This window comes from Pan paniscus, chromosome 5 (assembly GCF_029289425.2).
Source record: "Pan paniscus chromosome 5, NHGRI_mPanPan1-v2.0_pri, whole genome shotgun sequence".
Taxonomy (NCBI): Eukaryota; Metazoa; Chordata; class Mammalia; order Primates; family Hominidae; genus Pan; species Pan paniscus.
The window spans coordinates 149,041,014-149,055,519 of NC_073254.2; the positions used below are offsets into that span (position 1 = coordinate 149,041,014).

At 36.8% G+C, this 14,506-nt stretch overlaps 1 protein-coding gene across 1 annotated transcript in view; it reads left to right on the top strand.

Moving 5' to 3' along the window:
• LAMA2 (laminin subunit alpha 2) overlaps positions 1 to 14,506 on the top strand; it is a 637,137-nt gene that overhangs the window by 164,345 nt on the left and 458,286 nt on the right. Inside the window, exon 3 of the mRNA XM_055114116.2 lies at positions 8,032 to 8,144. Coding sequence (XP_054970091.2) covers positions 8,032 to 8,144 — 113 coding nt within the window. The remainder of the gene's footprint in view (positions 1 to 8,031; positions 8,145 to 14,506) is intronic.

The following is a 14,506-nucleotide window of genomic DNA, read 5'->3' on the forward strand; positions in this document are numbered from 1 at the left end:
GATGGGGGTAAAGCGTCACAATTATATTATTTTAAAATTTGCTTAGTATTTCTTCTCCTTTTTTTTTTTTTTTTTTTTTTTTTTTTTAGGCGGAGTTTCGCTCTGTCGCCCAGGCTGGAGTGCAGTGGCGCGATCTCGGCTCACTGCAAGCTCCGCCTCCCGGGTTCACGCCATTCTCCTGCCTCAGCCTCCCCAGCAGCTGGGACTGCAGGCGCACGTTGCCACGCCCGGCTAATTTTTTTTTTTTTTTTTTTTTTTTGTATTTTTAGTTGAGACGGGGTTTCACCGTGTTAGCTAGCACGGTCTCAATCTCCTGGTCTCGTGATATGCCCGCCTCGGCCTCCCAAAGTGCTGGGATTACAGGCGTGAGCCACCGAGCCCGGCCTCTTCTCTATCTTTGTAAATAGACCTTATTTTTAGAGCAGTTTGAGGTTCACAGCAAAATTAAGAGGAAAGTACAGAAATTCCCCATATTTCCCCTGCCCCAACACATGTGTGGACTTCTCCATTACCAATATCCCCCTCCAGAGTGCTACATTTGTTACAGTCCATGAACCTACATTGACAACAGCATCACCCAAAGTTCATAGACTGCATTAGGGTTTACTTTTGGTGGTGTACCTTTTATGGGTTTGGACAAACTTATAATGATATATATCTACCATTAGACTATCACGCAAAGTAGTTTCATTACTCTTTTTTTTTTTAAATTATAAAATGTATAAAATGAGAGCTTTTTCTCACAATTTACATTTTTTATCCCAAAAAGAAAATTGAAAGGCATTGTGCCTTTTTTCTTGGAGCTGGTTAAAGAGAGGCATGCATAGTCCCCTCATTACATAATTTAGGAATGCAGAAAACATTATTATATTTCAGCAATTGACACTTGTTTGATTAAAATTAGTGGTCATGTCTCACGCCTGTAATCCCAGCACTTTGGGAGGCCGAGGCGGGCGGATCACGAGGTCAGGAGATCGAGACCGTCCTGGCTAACACGGTGAAACCCCGTCTCTACTAAAAATACAAAAAAAATTAGCCGGGCGTGGTAGCGGGCGCCTGTAGTCCCAGCTACTCGGGAGGCTGAGGCAGGAGAATGGCGTGAACCCGGGAGGCGGAGCTTGCAGTGAGCCGAGATCGCGCCACTGCACTCCAGCCTGGGCGACAGAGCGAGACTCCGTCTCAAAAAAAAAAAAAAAAAAAAAAATTTAGTGGTCATGTGTATCACAGAATATTAGAAAACATGTTAAGACACCAAAGAAGGCAACCACCAGAAACCTTTCCTATTAATGACTCTGGTTAATTTCTTTCTTTTTTGTTTTGTTTTGTTTTGTTTTATTTTGAGACGGAGTTTTGCTCTTGTTGCCCAGGCTGGAGTGCAATGGCACGACCTCGGCTCACCGCAACCTCCGCCTCCCGGGTTCAAGAGATTCTTCTGCCTCAGCCTCCTGAGAGGCATGCGCCACCATGCCCGGCTAATTTTGTATTTTTAGTAGAGACGAGGTTTCTCCATGTTGGTTAGGCTGGTCCCGAACTCCGGACCTCGGTTGATCCAACTGCCTCGGCCTCCCAAAGTGCTGGGATTACAGACATGAGCCACTGCGCCCGGCCGACTCTGGTGAATTTTTCGGATGTAAGTTGTTATGGTATGTGTGTAGGAGTGGGGAGTATAGTTGCATACCCATGTGTTTGCTAGCTCTTGTATAGAATGTAAGAGGAAAGGACATATGTCAGAGCCCTTTGCTTTTATGTAAAAACCAAGGGAGTTCAGGTAAATGGAGTCAAGGAAGGCAATAAAGGGAAACAGATTTCAAGGGAAAAAAATCAGGAAAATGAGGCATTAGGTATGTGATGAAGGAAATAATTTTTAGGAAGAAAAAGTAACAGTTTTAAATGCTTCGAAGATAATTGAGTAAGAAAAGCATGAAATAGGTTTCCCTTGCTTTTGACAACATGGCCATCCGTTGATCACCTTTCTAAAGTACTCAGCAGATTCATAGTGGCAAGAGGCACACTGAAGAGGTAATAAATGAATGATGAAGAAGAAGAGGGGACTATAGAAATATTCTGTCAAGTATCCTTGATGTGAAAGAGAATGAAGGACAGAGGAGGTTGTGGACTTGCAAAGGTTTTCAAAGATAAGAGACATTTGAGTTGGTTTAGATGCCTGGGGGGAAAGGCAGGGAAGTTGAAGACCAAGTGGTGGTGGGCGTGGTGTCTCTCTAGAAGTAAAAACATATGGGTCATTAAGCATAGGCAAAAACCTTATATTAGAAGATGCATACTTTTAACTCACCAAATCAGAAAGAAGGAAGAATGAATAGCAGCAGTCAGCAGAAAGTGTTGGGAGAAATTTCTTATTTGATGATCTTGATTTCTTCATTAAGATGTAAATCTGGGTTACCTGCTGAGGAAAGAAGCAAACATTTAGATTATGAGCCTCTCAGGGGAATAGGAGGGGATCACTGATCCATAATCAGAATAAAGTGGCAATTCCATATGGAGTAAAATAAAGAATCAAACGTGTGGACTGATACTCTTGGAGCATTACAGGGAAAGTAGAATGGAAAGAGAAGATGGCAAGAAAATTGAAGAAAAGGTCAGAAAGTAAATGAATTGATGGATTATTAGTTTCAGGTTCATTAGGCAAGATGACGAAGCCTGATGGAGGGAAACTACCATTGGTTCAGGGACTGGTGGCCTTTAAAATTTCCTACAGAATGTGAGAAAGCCCAGGGGCATGAACGGAGTTGTAGGGAGGAGGTGCGAGTGTGTAGATGTGTATTTAGGATGGACTGTGCAGACAGGGAGAATTAGAGAGATAAAATATGTAAAACCGTAAGTGTGTGTATATGTATGCAGGTATATACATATACTTATGTATTTATTAAATATTTAAATTAAACATGAAATATATGATATGTTATGTAATATAATATACTTATATAATATTAAATAAATTTATATAAATAATATATGTACACATATAAGTATAAATATTATGTATATATAATAATATGTACCTATGTGTATATAATATTTACACTAGAAAGGCAAGAAATAAGAAAATGTATCCAATCATAAAAATGGGATGGAGGAATGATACAAAGATTGGGGTAGAAAATAATTGAGTTCTCCACTCAATTATTTTTATTCTTGGCTGGAAAAATGGATGAGATGCATTGTCAAATCGAGTCCAAGAGCTATTCTGTCTTTTCCCCTCTTGAAAGTTCTACATTCAGAGTATCTTTTGTCTCGTGGAAGATATATATATTCAGCCAATACTATCCATGTTTTCTCATTGAATCCAAAAATGAATCAATTATTTCAGTAAAGCAAGGTGTATATAAGTTATGATTTGTATTTCCCCATTTTTATTTACCTATAGTGTTTTCTAAACCAGTCACAGTCTGGATTTACTTTGCATTATTATTATTATTTATTATTATTATTATTATTAGAGATGGAGTCTCGCTCTGTCACCTAGGCTGGAGTGCAGTGGCACAATCTTGTCTCACTGCAACCTTCGCCTCCCAGGTTCAAGCGATTCTCAAGCCTCAGCCTCCTGAGTAGCTGGGACTACACGCGTGTGCCACTGCGTCTGGCTAATTTTTTTGTATTTTTAGTAGAGATGGAGTTTCACCATGTTGGCCAGGCTGGTCTTGAACTCTCGACTTCACGTGATCTACCTGCCTTGGCCTCCCAAAGTGCTGGGATTACAGGTGTGAGCCACCGCACCTGGCCTGCATGATTATTTTTAAATGACCAGATTCATTCCACGTTTCCAGATTATGCTTTGATACTAGAAATTTAGAAAGAATAAAACCACACAAGAATAAAAATCTAGCAATCAACTGCATGAATATATTTTAGTAAAAGTTGAAGCAACAGATGATAAAATTCCACAAATTCAGTGAACTCTGAGAATAAATATGGAAGGTCCGCAGTTAATTACCCTGCAAAGAACACGAACCTTGAACTTTCTGACTGTTAGTAGACTTTGCTTCCCAATTAAAAACTAGCAGTTTGAAAGGTTTACCTCATCAGCGATTACCTATCCAGTTTTCAGATGCAGTTAGCCCTTGGATTGACTTGCATATTTATCCCTGTTGAGGATGTTATACGTTTCTATCTCCTTTTAAATAAGGGAATTTTGCCAACAATTCGTCAGTATTTGCAAATTAATTATGATTAAACTTTCATAATAGGGATTATGTTTAATTGTTGATTCATCTCCCAGTCCTCCTTTTTGTGACTAATTCTCTTATCAGTTTGACCTGAGGTGGCAGATATCACAATTTCCTATTAGACAACTTCTCTCACAATTACCTAAGAGCCATGAATTTGATTTAGAAATGGGGTTGTATGTGTGTGTTTTTCTATCACATATTAAACGCACAATCTGTAAAAAGATTCAGGAGGATGTTTGGGAAATGTTTTCTGTGATATTTATTTTTCTTCAGAAGAAGTGCCAACAATATTTCATTTATGGTTTTGATTCCCCATATGCCAATTTCAGCACCCCCTTATTTCACCAGGGTCATTTATTTGGTATTTAGTTATGCTTCTGATATTTGCTGTCATCATAAAGACCTGACATCTTCCCTAGCTTCAAAAGAACAATTAACTAATGCTAACATTTAAATATATTCAGAAATTTTACTTTTCATTAATGAGACAGGAAGCCTCATCTCTATGGACTGCTAACATGATGATTTGGTGGAAAATAAAGTCCAGCCAGCTGTTAAGTTGAATTAAAAAATTTACCAATAATAATGGAATATTTTTGCCCTGTCTTGTACAGTCATATTAAGATTGGCAATATGAATATCCATATCTGGAATAGAACTATAATACCACAAATAGCTTAAAACATAGTCTTTATGTTTTCAGTAAATGTTATGACAGCTTATTATATATTAATTATAAATTAATATGTAATACAAATCTTCACAAATCTGAAAATGCCAAATTTAGTGAATATTCAGCTTTTTAAATTTTGAAATGGAGTCTCACTCTGTCACCTAGGCTGGAGTGCAATGGCATGATCTTGGCTCACTGCAACCTCTACCTCCTGGGTTCAAGTGATTCTCCTGCCTCAGCCTCCCAAGTAGCTGGGAATACAGGCGCCCGCCACCATGCCTGTGCTATTTTTTTTTTTTTTCGTAGAGATGGGGTTTCACTGTGTTGGCCAGGCTGGTCTTGAACTCCTGACCTCAGGTGGTCTGCCCACCTCAGCCTCCCAAAGTGCTGGGATTACAGGTGTGAGCCACTGCACCTGGCCAATATTCAGCTTTTAATAAAATTTTTCTTTTAAAGATGATTTTACTTTCTATCAGATTCCTATTGCATTGAGGACTTAGTTTTGCTTTATTTTTATTGTTTTTTCAAATGTTTTACCAAGTACAACTTGTCTCTAAGATTCAAAACAGTGTACATTTTGAATAGATGTATCATTTATTTTATGTATATGCATAATAATGGTTAGAATGCTCACAGTTATAGTGTTCATCAGTAACCCTGTGAATACAGGGTTCACATCCAAGATGTTCTCACTGGTCCATGGCAAAGTAAGAAAATGAGAACAACTTTCCACATTTTTCATAAAAATAGAAAGGATACAATTTAAATAATTGTCCTCCATTTTGATATTATGGGTTTTAAAAACTATTGATGGTTTTTAAATGCCCTTTGTTTCATGAAATAATAATGATGCTTTATTAAATGATAGAAATATATTGGAGGTTATTATTACTTGGAAAAACTAAGAGCTAGAACTCCTATATCAATTTCACAAATCGATCACACATTTATTTTTAATTTCCTATTTTTTCTCTGAAAATTATGAATCTGGAAACCACTGCTGTGAGCGGAATTTTGTTATTCCTAGATCAGAGATGACACATAATGTTGAATGATTTGTCTGTGGTCAGTTACGTACTAAGTGGTGGAGCCAGGAGGAATGTCAGCTACCTGTGTGCCAGCATGTCCTGGTCCCCCTCTCATCACCATTATTATTAGAATACATGGCTAGATTGCAATATTAGGTAGGAAAATTGAGAGTCCATGTTTGTTCCTCATAGCAATGTGATTTGTTCATTCTGTGAGGTATTCCTTCAGATTTAAAAAGGATTGTGTTCTAATCTAAAAGGTCATTCATAAGCCACTCATTCGAAACATCTTCCCAGATAATTAGTTTTATGAAATTCTCAAGACTGACACCCCAAAGCATCCTTAATCTATAATAAACACAGGAGTACAGGGAAGCTCACCTCCACTTTATTTACATTTCTATGGGCAAATGTGCCGACTTTCTAGTGAGATGTGAGGAATTTAAGTGCCCTTACTGCAGCCTTGGGAATAGAAACAGGATCATCAACAACCTCCACTCCTGCCATCCTCACCCATGCATGAGCAAGGCCTGTTTAGAGAGGGAGAAAGAAAAAGACCTTATATTACTTGGAAAATGAGAAGCAAAGATTTTAGACAAGAACCAATGACTGGGAACCAAAATGCAATGAGGGCTTGGCAGCCCAGGAGTAGTGGCTGCTGTTGTGAGACACATGGAGCTAAAATGGGAGAGATGAGAAACTGTGAGCTTTGAGGATTGTAAGAAGGAAGGGAGCTGCAACAAAGGTCACAGGTCTGTGGGGTTGCCACGCCTCCTATTTTCTGTCTCTAATCTCCCTTTTGATTTTCACAATTGGTCCTGTTTTATATGTCTGGGTGAAAGTAAGGGAAGATCTGTGGTTTTTGGTAGGATAGAGTTTCATGTGCCATCATCTCCTTCCTTGCCATTATTGTAAAGATTCCTCCACTAGAGTTAGTGATGATGGCAACAGACAAACGCCGGATGAGAGGTTTGGGTTATCTCTCATATTATTAAATAGTGATAGAAAATTGGCAAGTTAAAGACTGGCTGCAAAAAGCTTCTGTAAGGGCCAAGGGAAAACTTCTCTTTTGCCCTCTGAAGATTTGCTGAAAAATCAACTGAAAAAAGTTAGCTTGGTAGGTGAAAGGCATACAAAATGTATTTTAACATGCATAGCATGGAAGAATCACAGGAGGATGATTACCCAATAACCCAATGGGGGCATAGATGTAGATATACCCTTCTTCATGGGGGAGGGAAGATGGGGAAAATATGGCAATTTGGAAAATAGTAAATGATTTTTAGGGGAATTCAAGAACCTACAATGGCCTGGGACAAAGACTGTTGGGCCCACAGAGCAGATAGTGGTTTGTAACAAAAGTCTGTTCAGGTGTGCCGACAGACTTCAGTCTCTCTTCATGTGAAATGAGTTAAATTAATGAAAACTTAAGCAAGAGGGCCAGAGGAAACTTTTCCTCCTGGTGGGATCAGACTGTAAGTAGATACGGGAGTATCAGAGTAAAACTTATTTCAGCATTTGCTGGTCTCCAAGAGCCTTTAATTTAAAATAATCAGCATACCAGCATGCTATATTTTCGGGTATTGGTTTCTGAGCCTCAATATCTCATAGAATGAATTTAACAGCATTTTATATTAAAACCAGATACATATTGGACTCCCTACATCTTAATAATAATGAATGTGTCAGAAGGGCAAGTGTTCAAGTATCTTTCAACCACAAGTCAGGATTTTATGTTTCTGTTAACAAGGTTGATGGCATACTAGAGCTGTCTCAATAGTTAGTTGTTGCTTTTTTGAATGATTGACAAGTCAATTAGATTTTAACATTATATCTTTACACTTAATTTCTGTAGTTACCTTTAAAGTTACCCATTTTGGTTAATGGCCAGAGTGCTGACCAGCTCATTCCCCTGCAGCCTAAGCATTTAAACATTTCCTGCTACCTTGTATGGTGCTATGAGACAGCTGTCATTGAAGAAATTCTGTTGAGAATCTGAATTACTCTCCTTTTGTATTATCTTAATGTTTGATATTCACATGATGATTGTTTTAACAGTTTTTTTTTTACTTTAAAGAAAAAGCTATAAACTGGTTATATGATCTTTTCTTCTTCCTTTCATATGATGCTGCTAACTCAATAGAGAGACACCCGATTACAAATGCTATTGATGGAAAGAACACTTGGTGGCAGAGTCCCAGTATTAAGAATGGAATCGAATACCATTATGTGACAATTACACTGGATTTACAGCAGGTATAGTTCCTCTTTTTTTGTCATTTCCACTTTTGAAATTGCATTTTACATTTGCTATTTGTTTAGTTAGTGGTTTGTGGGTGAAAGGATACTCTTTCTTATCACTCTCCATTGTTTTCTTGATAAGATGAACAAAGGGTCCTATTCATATGGCATATTGTTATTTACAAGTATTCCGCATTTAATTCTAAAGCACAACTCAAATGGAAGCATGTGAAGAGCTTAGAAATGAATTAGGTGCTAACTCTGTTTTAGCTAGCTGGACTTAATGATGAAAATATGGATCAATAAAATTTTACATAACAAAACTATAATAGTATCATTTTTAACTTTTAAAATAATACATTGCTCCCACTGTGCTGATGGTGTGTGCACTTAAAGGTTCTTGGATAACAAGGCTCTTGAGCAAATTGCCTCTCATTACTGAGAGTTGAGAAAGTTGTGACAGTTGCTTTCAAATTAAACTTGGGTGACTAAATGAAGTAACAAGCTTTGTAGTTATACAAAATTGATGCCGGAAGTTGTTCAAGTTTGTCTTGCATAGGCCTGGGTGCCTTCTATGCTTAATCTCTTTCTTCCTTCTCTTCACAATATTCAGGTCAGGCTGAAGTTATTAATCAGGAATCGCCAGCACCTCAAATTATTTAGGCTTGCAATTAGGATGGAAAGTGGACAAATGCCACATTCCATCCTATTTATATGCCTAAATAATGTGCAGGGGTGATGGTCAGGATAGTTAATGACAGATGGTCAGGATAGTTAATGACCTTTACACTGTAAAGGTCATGGTTTTTATAAGTTGTCACTGTGTGGGGAAGCCCCCAGCCAGTGGGCCAGATCAGCACAAGACATTTTCCTAATGGATGCCATTTGCCACCAGCATGAGTACAATCTCCCTCCTCCAGTGTCTAGGTTCATTTTGGTGAGGGCTGCATATATTCAAGAGCCACAGAAAGCTGGCTGGAGCAAACAAGCTGGCGGATTGCACGGTAGACCTGCCTTCCACCCATATGGGCCTCCTCGGGATATGAGGAACTGGTGGCGGCAGGGGCTCAGTGCTGCAGCTTATATCACCAAATGGCATGGACTTATTTCTACCCTCACTAATATACAGCAGCTGAATGTCAGTCCTGAGTTAATAATATTTCTCAGGAAGTCTCAGAGCACTATCAGAGAATGGCAGGGCAAGCTACCACACTGATCAATCATGCTTTAGGAAAATTAATCCTGTGCATGAATCCCCTGGGGATCTTAGCCTCAAAATGGACTGCGTACCACTCCTGATAAAGACAACTTTGTCCTTTATTGGTCACAAGAGTTCTCCCCCTTCATGTGATCATTGAAAGTCTAGTCTCCCAATCAAGAGTGAGTCTGCTGTGCATTGACTCAGGTCATCTCCAGTGACAGGCAATCAATAAATAGTGATGCTTTATTGTTCTGGTTTACTCTCCATTTATTCTTTTAGATTGCACATAGAACAATGGGGTCAATTATTAATATAATTTGCACAAATCACTTATAGTACTCTTTGAGCTCAACAGCAATATTATTTACCTGTTATCAAACATGGCAGCATTTTTCCCCTCCTAATTTACAACTGGATGGCGCAACCACAAGTTTTTACTAAATCATTTCTAACTTGCCTGTTTTTATCAATTCAGCAAGTCAGAGAGTTTACCTGAAAGCCTATTTTTCAGTGATGTCATTGATATTTTCCTAAATTTACTTTGCATACTCACTCATCCATTCCCACACAGTATCTTAAGAATTATGTGGATTTGTCGTTCTGTTTTCTCTTCCTCCCATTTAGTTTAATGGAGGTAAGATGAGTGAATATGCCAAGACATATTTTATGCTTCATTCATCATAACAAAGTGCCAGAATTCTGTATATAACCCAGGTCTACCTGACTCCAAAGTCTGAAATTCACCAAGTGGAATTGGTACAGAGCATATGTGTTCAAATTGTCCCATATTCCAGGATGGTGTCCATCCATATCCTTATTTATTCCAGCTTTCTATTTCCTGAAAATCAACCTACTGTGTGTGTAGAAGAAGGGGAATTCAAGTAATCTATAAAAATGTAATAAATCCTTATTTCTACTTGACTCAAGATTTTAATTTAGTCAGTTATTTAATGATGTGAAAAGTTAAACAGGTTTTGTAATCAAGTTTCGTGATGGAACTTCTCAAACAAGAAAGAGCTTCAGACTTCCAATTTGGCCTCAGGCTTTGGAATAACAAACTGTGAGACATGTTTATAATACTTATTCAGCTATGGATGGTATATTGTACTGCATTGGCAACAGAGAAAATGTGGACATTCTTATTATGTAACTCCTCACAATAATCCTGAATAAACCAGCTAATATTAATATTCCTATTGCATAGTTGAAGAACACTGTGCTTTAGAAAAGTTCAGTGACTTGGCCTTCTTTCTAAAGCTTATTATGGGCAGGGCTGGGGCAACATGAATAGTCTGAATCCAGACCCAAATACACTATCTTTTCTAATGGGTATCTGAAGACATAATCCTAGGGAGCTCAGGATAATTTTTATTATATATTTTCAAGGGCTCCAAATGTAGTTCAGGTTCAAGAAATATTGCACTATCTTCTCCTGGCTTCTATGGGATAATATAGCCAACAACCTGTTTTGTTATAAAGCAGGGGACTAGAACCCTCATTTTCTAGTATACTCTAGTGTGCCTCTAAAATGGCAAAGCTTCTGTCTTTTCTACCTACCGCATGAAGGATTAATAGGTTATTCAAAATAAGATGAGCTATTATCCAACTGGGATTAAAAGGCAGTAAAATTATAATGAATAGGTAAATATCACTAAATGTTTGTTTGTCATTTATTCAGCAAGAGACTTGACCATTTATTAGTTCTTCTTTTGTATAAATTTCAACAAGTGCCAGTATTGTTGTTGATAAATGCTTGGCTCCTCTGTGACACATTTTTATAAATTAGTATCTTAAACATAACAGAAACGATTGCATTTATTTGATTAAATCACTATAGATTACAGTGGGTTTTTTTTTTTTTTTACATTTTAACATTCAAGATAAGCACTAGAAAAAATAGCAATTTGTTTGGAAGAAAGTAGCTACTTATTTTATAAGTAGATTGTTCTTAGATACGTATTACTAAGGGATTATTAACTTTTCTCATTCTATTTACTCATAGCATATTTTGAGCAAGTGATTTAATCATGCTGTGCCTCAACTTCTAGATTAGCAGACTAAATATTACAATATCTTGGCAAGAAAATTAAAGTAACGATAATGGCAATATAGCAACTAAATTCCATCTCACAATTACAGCTATTAAAAGGATCTAGAGTCAGCATGAACTTAAAGAAAAGCTTAACTGTTCCAGTGACATGTATATAAAAACTCAATATAATTGCGAACAAAAATATACAACAATTTAAAGGAGACAGTAATAGGGACTCAAACGTTAATAAGATGTCTAAAACATTCTATTTTAGTCTTTTTCCTACCAGATTTCACCAGAATATGTCATTATGTCTGATTTTATTTATTTCTTTTAAAATCTAGCCATTATCTCCGTCATGCCCTTTGATTTGTTTCAGAAGAAAGCTGATTGGCAGGCGGGGTAAAACAGAGGGGGGCAGCTTTTCAGTAGACTTTTCAAACACATATTGAGGTGATACTCACTCCTGGCTAATCCAGGAATGCCATTAATTAGTTAAGCTCATGTCTTAACTAGGAGTCTTCTTCTCCTCAATAAGCAATTCACTTCTCTTCCTGGTCTATCCCTCAAAACTAAGAATGCGTTTACCAAACAAGATTATCTTACAGCTACAGAGATCACACTCCACATATTCTTAACCTAAATATTTTATTCACTGATCTTGCAGAGAAAAATTTGTTTGGACAAGTTAACAGTTTTAACTGGAATTTATGTTTTAGGAGGAGGATAAACTACTATTTCTATGCAAATATTACTATACTTTTAGAATCCATGTGAATAGTATAAAATGATTTTTCTCTAAAGCCTAGAATCATTAATGTAATGGTTAAACATTTCTGCAATAATAAAACATAAAATACGTGGAAATACTTTATATATTCAAGTTTTAACAATCATTTAAACATATTAAAGGTGATCCAATTTTCAGTCTTGAAGGAAGGTCATTATTCTTTCATGTCAATTCTTTCCTCATGCTCTTCTTACTGATTCCTGATTACTGATTAAAGGATGTGTTGTACAAGGAGGGAATTTTGGAAAATTTACAAATACATGGAAATTAAACAACATACTCCCAAACAACCAATGGATAAAGAAAAAATTAAAAGAGAAATTTAAAAATAACTTGAGACAAATGAGAATGGACACACTAACACTGATAAGAAGAAGCAAAAGCAGTTCTAAGAAGAAAGGCTATAGTAATAAATACCTATGTCAAAAAGAAGAAAGATCTAAAATTAACAACCTAAGGTTACACTTCAAGAAAGCAAAAAAAAAAAAAAAAAAAAAAAAGAAGAAAAGATAAAAGAAAGAACAAACTAGGCCTAGAAGTAGCAGAAAGAAGGAAATAATGAAGGTCTGGGTAGAAATAAATGAAATAGAGACTAGGGAAACAATGGAAGAGATTAGCAAAACTGTCACTTGGGTTTTGGAAAAGATAAGCTAAATTGACAAAAGTTTAGCTAAACTTTCTAAGAAAAAAGATCAGAATTGAAAGAGGAGACATTACTACTGATACTTCAGAAATACAAAGGATCATAAGTGACTACTCTCAACAATTATATGCCAACAAACTGGATAACCTAGAAAAAATGGAAAAATTCCTAGACCTACTAACACTGAATCATGAAGAAATAGATAACATGAGCAGATCAATGAAGAGTAAGGAGATTGAATCAGGAATAAGAAATACCCTATCAAAGAAAAGCCCAGAACCTGATGGTTTTACTGCTGAATTCTACCAAACATTTAAGGAACTAATACCAATCCTTCTCAAAATCCTCCAAATAACTGAAGATGAGGGAGTACTTCCAAACTTATTTTATGAGGCCAGCCATTAGCCTGATACCAAAGCCAAAGGCACTGCAAGAAAAGAACATTACAGATCAATATTTTTGATGAACATAGATGCAAAACTCCTCAAGAAAATACTAACAAACCAAATTCAGCAGCACATTAAAAGGATCATTCACTGTGATCAAGTGGGATCACTACTAGGGATGCCATGGTTTAACCTTTGCAAATCTATAAATGTGATACCTTACATTAGTAGAATGAAGGACAAAAATCATATGATCATCTCAATAGATGCAGAAAAAGCATTTGACAAAATTCAACATTCTTTAATGATAAAAGCTGTCAACAAATTAGCTATAGAAGGAATGTACGTCAACATAATAAAGACTGTATATGACACATCCTCAGCTAACATCATACTCAATAGTGAAAAGCTGAAAGGTTTTTCTCTAAGATCAGGAATAAGACAAGGATACCCACTTGCACCACTTCTATTTGGCATAATACTGGAAGACCTAGCCAGAGAAATCAGGCAAAAAAAGAAATAAAATTGGCATCAAAATTGAAAAAGAAAAAGGTAAAGTGTCTCTTTTTGCAGATGACATAATCTTACATGTAGAAAATCCTGACTCCACCAAAATAACTGTTAGAACTAATAAATTCTGTAAATTAGCAGGATACAAAATCAATATACTAAAATTAGCAACATTTCCATAAACTAACGAGGAACTATCTTTAAAAAAATCAATAAAATAATCCCATTCACCATAGCTAAAAGAAAAATAAAAAACTTGGTAATAAATTTAACCAAGAGGATTGCTATGATTTGGCTCTGTGTCCCCACCCAAATTTCATCTTGAATTGTACTCGAATAATTCTCATGTGTTGTGGGAGGGACCTGGTGGGAGATGGTTGAATCATGGGAGTGTTTTCCCCCATGCTGTTCTCGTGGTAGTGAAAAGTCTCATGAGATCTGGTAGTTTTATCAGGCGTTTCCGCTTTTGCATTTTCCTCATTCTCTCTTTGCCTGCTGCCATCCATGTAAGACAGGACTCCTCCTTAGCTTCCACCATGATTGTGAGGCTTCCCCAGCCACATGGAACCATAAGTCCAATTAAACCTCTTTCTTTTGTAAATTGCCCAGTCTCAGGTATGTCTTTATCAGCAGTGTAAAAACAGACTAATACAGAGATGAAAGACTGGTACACTGAAAACTGTAAAACAGTGATGAAATAAATTGAAGACACAAATAAATGGGAAAACATCCTGTGTTTTGTGGAATAACTAATATTATTAAAATGTCCATACTACTCAACGTGATCCACAGATTCAGTGCAATTCTTGTCAAAA